Source organism: Sitophilus oryzae, unplaced genomic scaffold (assembly GCF_002938485.1).
Source record: "Sitophilus oryzae breed Bouriz unplaced genomic scaffold, Soryzae_2.0 scaffold_1621_pilon_pilon, whole genome shotgun sequence".
Classification (NCBI taxonomy): Eukaryota; Metazoa; Arthropoda; class Insecta; order Coleoptera; family Curculionidae; genus Sitophilus; species Sitophilus oryzae.
The window spans coordinates 318,403-330,567 of NW_022146305.1; the positions used below are offsets into that span (position 1 = coordinate 318,403).

General features: G+C 32.2%; 1 protein-coding gene across 1 annotated transcript; it reads right to left on the reverse strand.

Annotated features, from left to right (window-relative positions):
- Positions 1 to 1,474: 1,474 nt before the first annotated feature.
- LOC115880414 (steroidogenic acute regulatory protein-like) lies at positions 1,475 to 12,098 on the reverse strand. The gene is made up of 9 exons (XM_030897605.1): positions 11,768 to 12,098; positions 11,449 to 11,621; positions 10,856 to 11,014; positions 10,706 to 10,759; positions 9,882 to 10,014; positions 9,446 to 9,621; positions 5,664 to 5,813; positions 3,119 to 3,399; positions 1,475 to 1,970 (listed from the first exon to the last, which is right to left on the reverse strand). Exons 1-9 carry the CDS (start codon positions 11,850 to 11,852, stop codon positions 1,781 to 1,783), a joined length of 1,401 nt encoding a protein of 466 aa, XP_030753465.1. The 5' UTR covers positions 11,853 to 12,098; the 3' UTR covers positions 1,475 to 1,780.
- Between the last annotated feature and the right edge of the window lie 67 nt (positions 12,099 to 12,165).

Consider the following 12,165-nt stretch of genomic DNA (forward strand, 5'->3'; position numbering starts at 1 on the left):
GATCGTATGGTACATTTAGTAACTGTAAGCCAATTCCTAGAATTATTTGGACTGTAAGTACCGTATGATCGAGAAAATCGTTGACATTCCCCATATAATTTTACATATAAAATAACAGCAATCTTCATTTCATAGCCATCGCCGACGCCGTTTTTTTTTCTCGATCATGCAGTATATTGATTTTTTAAATATAAATATAATAAATGTACTGGCAGACTAATCAAACAATGTTTAAATTTCCAAAATAGGTGTCTCAAATGATATACAGTTATATTTTGAAAAATATTATATGATGATACTGTATGTATACTAAAAATAGTAATTCTGGCAACACAGCCTTTATCGCCACTTTATTCAACTTATTATTTTCCCTCAATAATTCGCATTCACTTTTTTAATTTAACGCTGACGTCAAATATCATTAACTACAAAGAGAAGTCTGACTTATTGTCTAGTTAATGATATTTGCCATATTCTTATTTTTTGTATTAAGAGTTTTTGAATAAATAATATATAAAATCTATAGTCATGGAAAAATTAAAAAATATATTAAATATATTTATAATTTATAGTAGTAAATATGTAAGAATATGGATTAAAAATGCAAAAATATCAACTAATCTAACAGTAAAAACCCTAGATCATATAAATATACTTACGTGGATCAGTAAATCACTATAGAAACTGTCGCAAACATATCAACGACTTCCATTTATCCACAAAACATCCCCCTTTAGAACTTTTTCTTTAATGGCCATAAGCGGGAGTAAAAGCCCAACCGCCCGAACAAACACTCGAGGCGCCACCGGTCATCAAATGGTGTAAAAATTGCGAAAATTTAATCATCTAATTTTGACACAAAGGGTCGCGCTTAACGGAAGTTTCAGTGATTTTAGTGTTGTCGGATATTTTTATTTGTGAAATAGAAATATTGCGTTTGGATTGCAAAACTAAAAGTGGAAGTTTTATTGCAATGTAAGTAAGCGTTTGTCCATTTTATATTTTACTTTTTTCATACCTACGACAAATATACATAATATATCGAAATTTTATAATTCGTTTTATTTAAAAAATGTTAGAAATCAAGCTTGTAATCCTGTAATTGACATAATTGTTATGTAATATATTCTATTTAAATGTAATATATTACTTTACAATTAAAAAATGTAAATTTAAAAAATATATTTAAAATATATACAGTCATTAATTGAAATTTTTTGAGTGCGAACAAACACGAGAGGCGCTTTATTATTTACTTTCATTTCTTAACATGACAGACGAAGTTCTAAAGGGGGATGTTTTGTGGACATATATGATTATGACAATATGATGACAATGAAAAGTTGGTTTCCATAACAATGTATAATTTGTACTTTCTAAACCGTATAAAATTGTGATTATTTTGGAAATACGTGCACCTTTTAATGCGCATGCGCAAAGTAAGGTCCTCGAGAAAGGCAAGCCTATTGAACGTTTCATAAGGGCAATAAAGAAGGTTTGAAAATGGCATGTCGTGATGTTGGAGACATATTTTTTAATGCTAAACTTATGGCGTTTATTTATCCACGTAAGTATATATAATCTAGGGTAAAAACCTCTTACGTATCTCCAGTATTCAAACGTTCAAATGCAAATGGCAATCTTAAACGATTTAAATATTTGCTGTTCATCTAATTCCATTTACTCTTAAATATACACTTAATTCACACAGAAAAAAATCACCGACGTTCAAAAAATCACTTTTTTACTTAACCTGTATAAAATGAGATCAACGTTACCTCTATCCGTTTTTCGAAATGTGCGTTCTGAGGTCTCTTAAATAGGAGAACATCATTTTGACCATTTCTTTCTCTAGCAAAGTCTTGGGGATTTTTATGTTTAGATTCGTGTTCAGGATCCATGTGAACCTGCATTTCTTCGGTTCGTTCTCTATGTGTTGTAATAAGTAGCCCCCAGCGCCATTTTCACCTCTGTAAACAATTCATTGGACTTTTTACATCAAATAAAAAAATAAAATTGGGGTGTATTCCGTTGCTTACCTTGGTTATGGTTTTATGTTCCGTTTCTATCGGTTTCCTAAAAGTTTTTTTATTACGGAACACAGTTCCTGAAAAATTCGGTTATAACTGTCACCAAACTAACCAGCGCGAGAATGCTGGTTTTTCTGGTTTTGTTTGTCAATCAATGTCATTTCTGTGACAGAAATCAAGCAAATATTGGAAGTTCGAGTTAAATTCTCATTTAATTTCTAAAATTTGTAATTATTTACATCCAAAAGCAATGGAGGTGGGCAGTAAAGGTAAATAATTTTTTAACTAAATAGAATGACTTTTTAGGAACATTTAAAGAAAACATGAAAAACAAGACAACAAGTAATCGTGAATGTTTTGTAACCTATAAAAATATAAATATTGATTAGATTTGTTTATTTATTATTGATCTGTTTTAATATTGGACCTGCAAATCTTCACTTGAGCTGTCTAACGAGCATAACAATTTATTAATAAAGTACTTTTCAAAATTAAACTCCATCGAAAAGAAGAAGCAAACGTAAAAGCAGAGAATAGGCACATTAAAAATGCATAAAAGATAAATTTTATAATAGAGCTATTGAAATTTAGAAAACGTCAACATTTAACGTTTCCAATATTTTACCAAACCGTTACGTATCAAACCGATATTTTTCAGGAACCGCTCTTTACCGTAGTTAACCGGTCTGGTTCGCCTGGTTTTACAACGGAATACAACCTAAGTATTTCATATTCAGGCATTAGCCACGTCATTTTTTCAGAAAATTAATATTTTCCTAGTTATTTAGGATTGAAAATGTTGATTTTTTATCTAAAAACTGCATATTTTTTGCCAATTTTTATAAATAACTCGAAAACCTTGCGTTTTATCGCAAAACTCATATAAAGCAAAAATGAAGCTTTTGGAATAGCTAAACAATCCATTTTTTGATGATTACCGTAGGTGTAATAATAGCCGAGTTATAATTCTGATTCCTAAAATATTTTGATTAAAAGAAAATATGTAAAAACCGGCAACGCTGTACCGGTCAAGCTTAATCACGTGACTAAAAGTTTATTTGATATGAACTATAAGGACTGATACACACCTGACGTATCGACTGTCAGTTGGAAAGTGCGGGTGGTCGGTTTTGACGCAAGCAATGACGTAACAGTCTTCTATACTGGCCCAGTGTCTCAAACTGACAAAGTCCCTACTGCTGACTAGACCTCCAGCGCCGTCTGCAGAGATCTGGTAGCTGATGTCGGTGTATTCGTCGATGGTTTGGATCTTGTGCGACTCCTTGACCGCTGAGTTCCACGTTGCCAGCTCGTGCACCTTGAAATAGAGCTCCTCCAGTAGAAATTTGGCCGATGAGTTTATTTCGGCCTGTAGGACATCAATTTGGTTAAATTCAGACTCTATATAGCCAACATATGAGTGGAATTATTATTGAAATGCTTTCTGTGATGATTAATTATGACAAATCTATTATTGTAATCGCAAAACGTGTTCCGAGGCACGTCATCAATCATATCGACATTGACACTAAAGTCTATGAACCTGACTAAATGAAATTTTGGCAAAAAATTTGAAATTTGTTGTATAATTTAAGATACCGAGCAGCTCTTCATTTTATTTTATAGAGCAAATGATTGTAACAGATATTTCATTTAGATTAAAGCTGCAAAAATTAGTTTAAACCGAATTTTGTTATCGCTATGTTGGTCAGATTGCGCCGTTTTCAGCAAGGTTGTTTATTATTTGACAATTATCCTAACGTCATGCGTCAGTCATTATTTTGTATAATATCGTATTGTCGTTGAATCTTTGTAATTCTCGTTTTTATTTGCCTATTTTCATAGTCTTTTTTAAAAAATTGTACTTTAAAGCACAAACAGTTCTTTTAAGAACTAAATTTTCGAGTTTTTGTATTGTATTTCTTGAAATTGTGTGTTGAGAATATGCCGAAGCATTTAAACAGTCGAAGTGAAGAGCTTGTAGCTTTCCTGATAAACTATTTTGAACGAGAACGTGACAATAAAGATCCTTTATTACTCTTGACTGTAGTCAGAGAAGTAAGTTTGATTGATAAGCACATTACACCACTTTCAAAGTTCTTGATGTTACAATTATAAAACCGTCTAATAGATTACAATTTGATATTTACAGAAAACCCACTACCACAGACACTGTAATACATAGTCAATCACACCAATCCTGGCAAATCAAAATGTCACCCTTTCATAGTTTAATTCATAGATTAGTAATGTTTCCACTGTGCCCAGAGAATTTTAAAAAAGAGTTAAATATTAGTAAACAAATCGCCATCAACAATGGATATAAGCGTTCCCTTATTGATAATATGCTAAAGAAAAAACAAAAGAAAATATTAATGAAAAATTTTTATTCCGCTAATTCTAAAGACAATAACAATTATCGACTTTTAAACTACATTCCTAATTTAACTAACAAAATATCAAATAATCTCAATAAAATAGGATGTAAAACTATTAACGTAAATAAAAGAAATTTAATTAATACACATGACAAAACTAATGTCAAAAATAAGTCGGGTGTATATAAGGTGGATTGCAATGATTGTGATGCCGTGTACATAGGCCAAACAGGTAGAAATTTAGATATAAGGATTAAAGAACATGTAAAGTCTATTAATAATCTCCAGCATAGTTCTGGTCTTGCAACTCATTGTATAGTAAATAATCACAAAATTAATGAAAACTCAATTAAGTTACTAACAGAGAAACAAAAGGTAGACGCTTAAATTACATTGAACAGTTAGAAATACTAAAATCTGTTAAAAACGAAAATAATGTTAACGACCAACAAGGATTTCTAAACACATTTTTATTACCCCTATTAGTAAACTCTCTGCCCCCCATAGCAAATATATATATAGTTACAGTGTAGTTAGACGATTAGTTCTTAAAAAACTCTTGAAAAAGGCCTAACAAGCCGAAACATATATGTAGAGTTAAAGTTACTCTTATTAAAAGTTTTTTGATGCATCTAAAAGCGTGTTTTATTAAAATATTAGTTAAACATTAAAAATAAAACGTAAAATCTTTAAAAAATGATATAATAAATATATTGTTTGTCACTTTTAAATTAAGATTCATCTCGTAAATCCATCACAATCTGGCAGCGCTGCCGCCATCGCTTCAAAGTTGATGACGCGCATCGGAAATTGTTTTGCGATTACCATAGATACTTTTTTTCTGCGAAAACATTTGGTCTATTTCTTGCGACTGTGCTCCGACGCTACGACGTTTTTTTTAAGTAAAACTTCTTTACGCGCGATGGGAGTAAAATTTGAAGGCCGTGACACACGAGACGCGATAGGAAAAGCGGTAACGTTGATTTTTTTTTATCTTGGAGCGTCGTAACTCGGTCCCTATGTGAGCTAGGGAGCTAAAACTAGAAAAAGACGACGTTTCGTGCAGTACGAAACCCCATCATCAATGACAAAACCAAAAAATCGTCCGATTTAAATGAAATTTGGTATGTCGATAGATTGGAGCAAGACCAACTTTACCGTGTACAACACGTGCCACTGTGAGAGTTAGTTTTGACGTAAGAAACGTCAAAAGCCATCTCCGAAACCCTAGTAATTACAGAAATAAATTACTTACCACCAATTTAAATATAGTACCGAGTTTCGGATCCTTTCTAATATAAACATAAGCATGATCCTGATGCTTCTCAAGCTTCCAATCTGTCTTCAAATACAGATCCCACGTGTTCTGTAAAGCATGCGCTCCTAAATGCTTATAATTTTGCTCCTAGAATCCATAAGAAACATGTTAAAAAAAACTAAATAATTTTTGATATAGGTACCATAAAAATATTCTTTGATGGAAAACTAAGTGACAAAATGAACAGATCTTTAGAAAGCTTAAGATCTACTGAAGTAGTAATCTTAATAAAGTAGAAGTAAAAATTTATAGGGCATAATATAGTGTTTTGTGACTACTGAAATATGTATTAACCCTTAAAATACAGGGCGGTATCAACAGAATTCAAAATTTAGTATATATTGTAAAATTGACGCCGTTTTTTTTCGATCGTATGGTAAAACATTATCGAAAAAAAACGGCATCAGCGATGGCTCTGAAATGAAGATCGCTGTCATTTTATATGTAAAATAATATCACAGATTATACAGATTATAAACTTTGTTTTTTCTTTATTGTTTTTCGTGGTTCCAATTTTCGGAATCGGGCAATAGTTGGGTTACTAGTTTGCGCACATAGCACGCCCACTTATTGTGCACAGCGCCTGACCGGCACAGTTATTAGAGAAATATCGGAAAACCGAATAGCGTCATGCAGTATTTACGCGTACCTTATGGTTACGTTATGCGCGAGTCAATTTTTAACGCAACACCCGCTAATAACGTTACCGCCTGACATAATTTGCGGATCAATTACACCAAGCGCTATTTCTAAATAACGTTTAAAAATTGCTTAAATGGGCATGTGCGGGTATTTGACAACCGGGGCCGGCCGGCGAGATCTTTTATTTTAGGTTATGTTTGAATTGTTTTGAATTATTACTTTAGTTTTATTAGGTAATTTGATATTTAAGTCGCTGAGATTAGTTTTAATTAAATAAATATGGCCCAAAATATGGATTCCACCTCTTCCAATAATAGAGAACCTATAAAGAGGCTTAGGTTTACAGCAGATGACGACTTAGCCCTTCTAAGAGAATTTGTTGAGGGTTGCCCTAAACCCACTGGCAGACGTTGAACAATAAAGCACTGGAAATAAGCACTTTAGCCCTTTAGTTTTAAAATACTTAATAAACAAAACAATTTCAAAGTTTTAAATTCAAAATTAGGTTAAGTTTAAATAGCGGACGCGACGCGAACAGAATTCTTTCCGATCCGATAACTATCAATGAAGAGAGTTAATACCACCTCACGTAAAGGAAATAACACCTGGCCTTATTAACGTTCATGCACGCTATTCGGTTTAGCGATTTCCCTCTATTACGCTGTTTATTGTTATTTTACGCGAGTTTATTTTTACGCACAGGAAATTTTACTCGTTTGCACATCGTCATAAAAAACAATTTTCGTACCACGAATTAAGGACAAGATTTTTATCTGTATACTTATAGGATACCTAATCTGTGATAATATGAGAAATGTAATCGATCGCCATTTCCAAGTCAACTGGAAGCTGTTTTTATTCGATCATACGTTATATAAATAGATAAAAATCTATAAATATTTAGATAAAAGTATAGTAAAAAAAATATAATTTAATAATATACCGTAATCTAAATACCAAAGTGACAACCTAGAATTTTTTCTGTTTATATCTGTTTCAAAAAAATGAAAGCTTCTAATTTTACACGCCCTGTACTATTGTTTAAATAAATAAACATTTATTCAAATCGGTGTAATTATATGTAAATACAATTTCTACCTGTATGACTAACTAAAACATCTATTTAAAAGTAAAAAAATACCTAAACTATTAAATATTTATCTAAACAACTCTGAAATAATCCTGAAAGTAAACAAAACATTTATTTTTTTCTTAGGATTCACTCATTATTAATGAAAGACATAAAGAGATAAGATAAATTTTAAAGACATTTTTAATCATACAAAAAAATCGTATCGGAAAATCATATTTTTGCTGGTATTTTATTCGGATGCATCACACGGTACAAACAGAAGTTAAACGGCGTGATGTCATAAAATATAACAGAAAAAAAACAGAACAGTACCGTATGATCGAAAAAAAAACGGCGTCGGCGATGGCTATAATATTATATGTAAAACTAGCGTGTACCCGCCACTTCGTTCGCGTCGAATTAATTATTTGTAATGGTGATGATAAAGCAAAGCAAAAATTTTTTCACCCTCTTGGAATTTGAGATTCGAGAAACCCCTCTTTATCGTACCTCTACACCCCACAGTCAATCCATTTGCCAAAAATCAGCTTTAAACGTCAAGCAGTTTAAGCAGAATCGTGATTACCTCAATGGTCATATTTTATAAAACACCCTGAATAAATTTATAAAAAATCTTAAAATACGTAAAACAACAAAATAAAATATACGTGTTAAAGAGTTTTTCCGAAAAACTCACCGGTTTTTAAATAAAAAATATTCTAAAATTTGAGGGGTGGTTTCACCCCCTTAGAATTCGAGTTTCGAAAAATCCCTTCTTATCGAACCTCTTTACACCCTAGAATCAACCTGTATGGCAAAACTGAGCTTCTTACGTTGAGTGGTTTGAGCAGGATCGTGATTAATCAGTGAGTCAGTCACTTAAGGATTTTATATAATAGTATAGATTATGTGGGAAATGTCATCGATCGTCATTTCCAAGCCAACTGGACGCCGTATTTTTTCGATCATACGGTATTCGTACGATTTCCGTGGTCTGTACTTTAATACATAAGACAGAGATAAATATTTACGACCAGTTGACAGACAGAGACAAAATAAAAAGCGGCACACAGTGTTGCCGGTTCGTACGAGAAATAAAATAATAAACGAAGATAACATTATATCTAAGCTACTCAATAATGCTCATTTCTGTTAGACAGTTGTTTAAGAATCTAAATATTACAGCTGTACTAAAGTGAGTAACTAATTGTGAAATATAAAGTCCCAACCCTAGATGCAACATTTTTCGTTAACACCTACTTGTGCAATGCAGTTTGAAATTTTGATGCAAAATCCGACAATACCGCATAGAAGAAATATATCAACCTAACTTTTATCTCTTTTTAATACATTTGATTATTCATTTAAGCTGTCTGCATCACTGTCTTACAGGTAAAAATTAGTGATGGGATAACTCGAGCGAAAATTCGCTCGAGTACTCGAGTATTGAAATAACCGACATCGCTCGATTATGAACGAGCGATGCAAGTGACGAGCACCAAGCGACGAACGCCAGCGATCCTAGAATGAAATAAATTTAAATCCGATTTTAATGTGGCATACCCGATAAAAAGCCGAACGAATTTTCTATATACATTGCAGGTAGCAAATTTATACGACGCCGTATATACCTATATTTATCCGTTGCGTATCTGAGGGACAAAATTTTACGATCTACATCGACAATGCTTTGAAATAAACTAAACCAAGCAATCAAGCGAATCGCTCGCCGCTTCCTACTTGCCATTCATCACAGAAAGAATATGTGCCTTGCGCACGCAACTTACTGCTTGGCGCTTGGCGTTAACGAGTACTTACAGCGACGGGTGAAAAACCGTATTTTTAAATACGAGTGATATTTCGCTCGAGCGATCACTCGGTTACTGCAATCGCTTGAAACTCGAGTACTCGATTATTGAAATTAATCGGTTTTTCCCATCACTAGTAAAAATCCACGCCACGCTGTTTCAATGACCAGATCGCAGATTTTTCAGAAAATCCTTACCTGTTCTTTTGTTAAAGGCGCAGGCCTAAAGGTACTCGGTTGTGGATCGAACCTACACATCGATCCTTCTGGCGTTCCCATGGGCGAATAGAAATTTCCGACACTTTCAGTGCATACAGAAGGAAGCCCTTGTACATATCGTCTTATAAGAGGCGCCCTTTCCGACTCTGTGGACGCTAAAACGGCGAATATTATGGTCATCTCATATACACATATCAAAGAATATACTGCAGCCTTCCCATATAAGCAATGAGAGGATTTATGTTCCCGTATTGAAGGAGAAACACCTAAGGATAGACTTATGTGGGAAATGCATTAATATTCTATATCTATCCTTCAATATTGGGACAAAAATTCATGCGTTAGCCGCAATATATTCTTTTATATGTAGGAGTATATTATTAGGGTGTATAATTATTGATCAATATACACATACTTATAAGGTATCTACTGGCATGGTTCTCTTGGGGTATGACTCGGAAATCCAGAAACCATGCTTGACCCCAAGAAATAACAAAAGACACGAGAACTAGCAGTACTTCTAGGACTGGCTGCGATGATTTAGGCCACTAAAAATATCACACATTCCCTAATATATCATAAGTTATTAATGTACAAAAATTATTCAACAAAAACAATTCTAGCAAAGTTCATTCAATGGCTGATATAACATGATAATCATCAGTACATAATTGTTGGCAAAATTGGTCTTAAATCCCTTGCGTCTAACGTAAGATTCGTTTAATTTATGTCAATGAAGACAGGTACTGATCCAAATATCTCGAAAACCATTACACGTAGCGATTTTTACCAAGAGACCTTTTTTACGTAAAAACCATCCGTAAATGTATATTTTTTTACTCAGTAGTTTTATACAGGTACGGAGAAAAAGTTATTACTCTTCAAAACACTTAAAACACACCTAGGTGGCGCCCCCTACAAATAGGAGTCATATTGACATAAAAATCAAATTTCTCAAGTCAAAAAACTCCCAGACACCAATTTTCATCAGAATATTGACGTTACTTCAGAAATTATTTGAAAAAATCGAAATAAAAATATAACTTCTACACCCTGTATCTCTGAAACTAAGCATTTTAGAACATATAATTTATACAAACTTTTTTAATTATTTTTATCTGCAGAATATGCTGCCGAAGTTTCCAGAATACAGTTCGGACCACCCTGAATACAATCAGTTATATTATCAACCATTGAATATACTTGAAATAAACAATAAAACTAAGAAGAAGTACTTACATCAAACATAAACACTTTTGCTATAAGAAATGCACAACTTAATGCAGTGGTCAACTAAAAAAAATTAAAGAACATTTAGTTTATGTCAGCTGATTTGACTCAAGACTTTTTTTAATAATCACATATAGATCTTTATTTTTTGGTACTTACTGCTATGATAATCCAATGATTTATATACAGGATAGCATAGAAAAATATTAGAATTAAGAATCTAAGGAACGCTAAGAGAACAATATCAAACAGGGACGTATGTATATCATAATGTAAGATTTGTTCCGATAGTGCTTTCATTATGTATTCTCCATTTAACTAAAAAAGTAAATTAATTAGATCACCCTGTATACAGGGTGTTCCTTAATGTCATACTAATATTTCTAGGAAAAAACTTCAAATGAATCCATGTCCTAAACATCAGAACTTTTGAGATACAGGATGGTAAATTTTTCTAAAAGAGATTCAACATTTTTTTTCTACATCAAAAAATTATGTATCAAAAAAAAATCTAGATATCTATAACACAAGAGATAATATTACGAAAAAGTTTATTTTACCACCCTGTATCTCCAAAATTAAGATGTTTACGATATACATTCATATGAAGTTTTTTCCTTAGAATAAGCCTACTTAAATATTAGCATGTCATTAAGGCACACCCTGTATGTGTGTAATTATAACGTTTTTATATTATTTAGTGTGAATTTATTTTGATATTATTGTTTTCCAATTTATAATAAAATTCTTACCATCACACAGATAAGCCACATAAGTGATACAAAGAGAAAATCGAACGTAACAAACAAACAAAAAAATCGTCTAACATTGGACATCCTTCCATTGAGTCTCTGACCAGCTAACATATCCTCGGATATAATAAAATCACGAATTGATGGAATTGTGTTGATACTATGAGAATGAGCTGCCATAACAAGAAAAAAATAATGTTTTAACTCACTACCAATACACAATTAAATCAAAATGTAAGAAACAATCATTCTGATTATAAAACATACAGCTAATAACAGAACTAACTAAACAATAAAGTTATTTACATTTAATACTTACAGATATCTAGAGGCTGATTACTTGGGTTTTGATAACTACTGCCGTAAAGGTCTTCGCGAGCGTAACTTGCTTCTTCTGGTGTCATTTTCCTTGTATTTTTATCAAATTATTTATTCTATAACAAAATTCTGTCTTTTAGCACTGTTTAATTATTATTTTTCACATATCAAAGGCATTATAACTATCAATACCCAATAACAAAATCAAATCAAAGAAAGAGATTAGCTCTTTCTTTGTAAATTATCAATAAGAATCGTAAATACGAAATTAAATGCACTGTGATACTACAAAGATAAAAACAAATTAACATAACTGTTGAGAATAAAACATTTTGTCAATATGTTTTTGACAATTTGACAATAAATAACCTTTCTTTATTTTTGTTAGGTCATTTGAAC

What these genes read in the sequence shown, in the direction of transcription:
- LOC115880414 (XM_030897605.1), bottom strand. Translation starts at nt 11,852, where the DNA reads ATGACACCAGAAGAAGCAAGTTACGCTCGCGAAGACCTTTACGGCAGT. An exon ending in TGCCAGTAGATACCTTATAA is followed by an intron (nt 9,622 to 9,881) that starts GTATGTGTATAT and finishes TCGCCGTTTTAG; the next exon opens with CGTCCACAGAGTCGGAAAGG. An exon ending in ACTGACAGTCGATACGTCAG is followed by an intron (nt 1,971 to 3,118) that starts GTGTGTATCAGT and finishes AATTGTTTACAG; the next exon opens with AGGTGAAAATGGCGCTGGGG.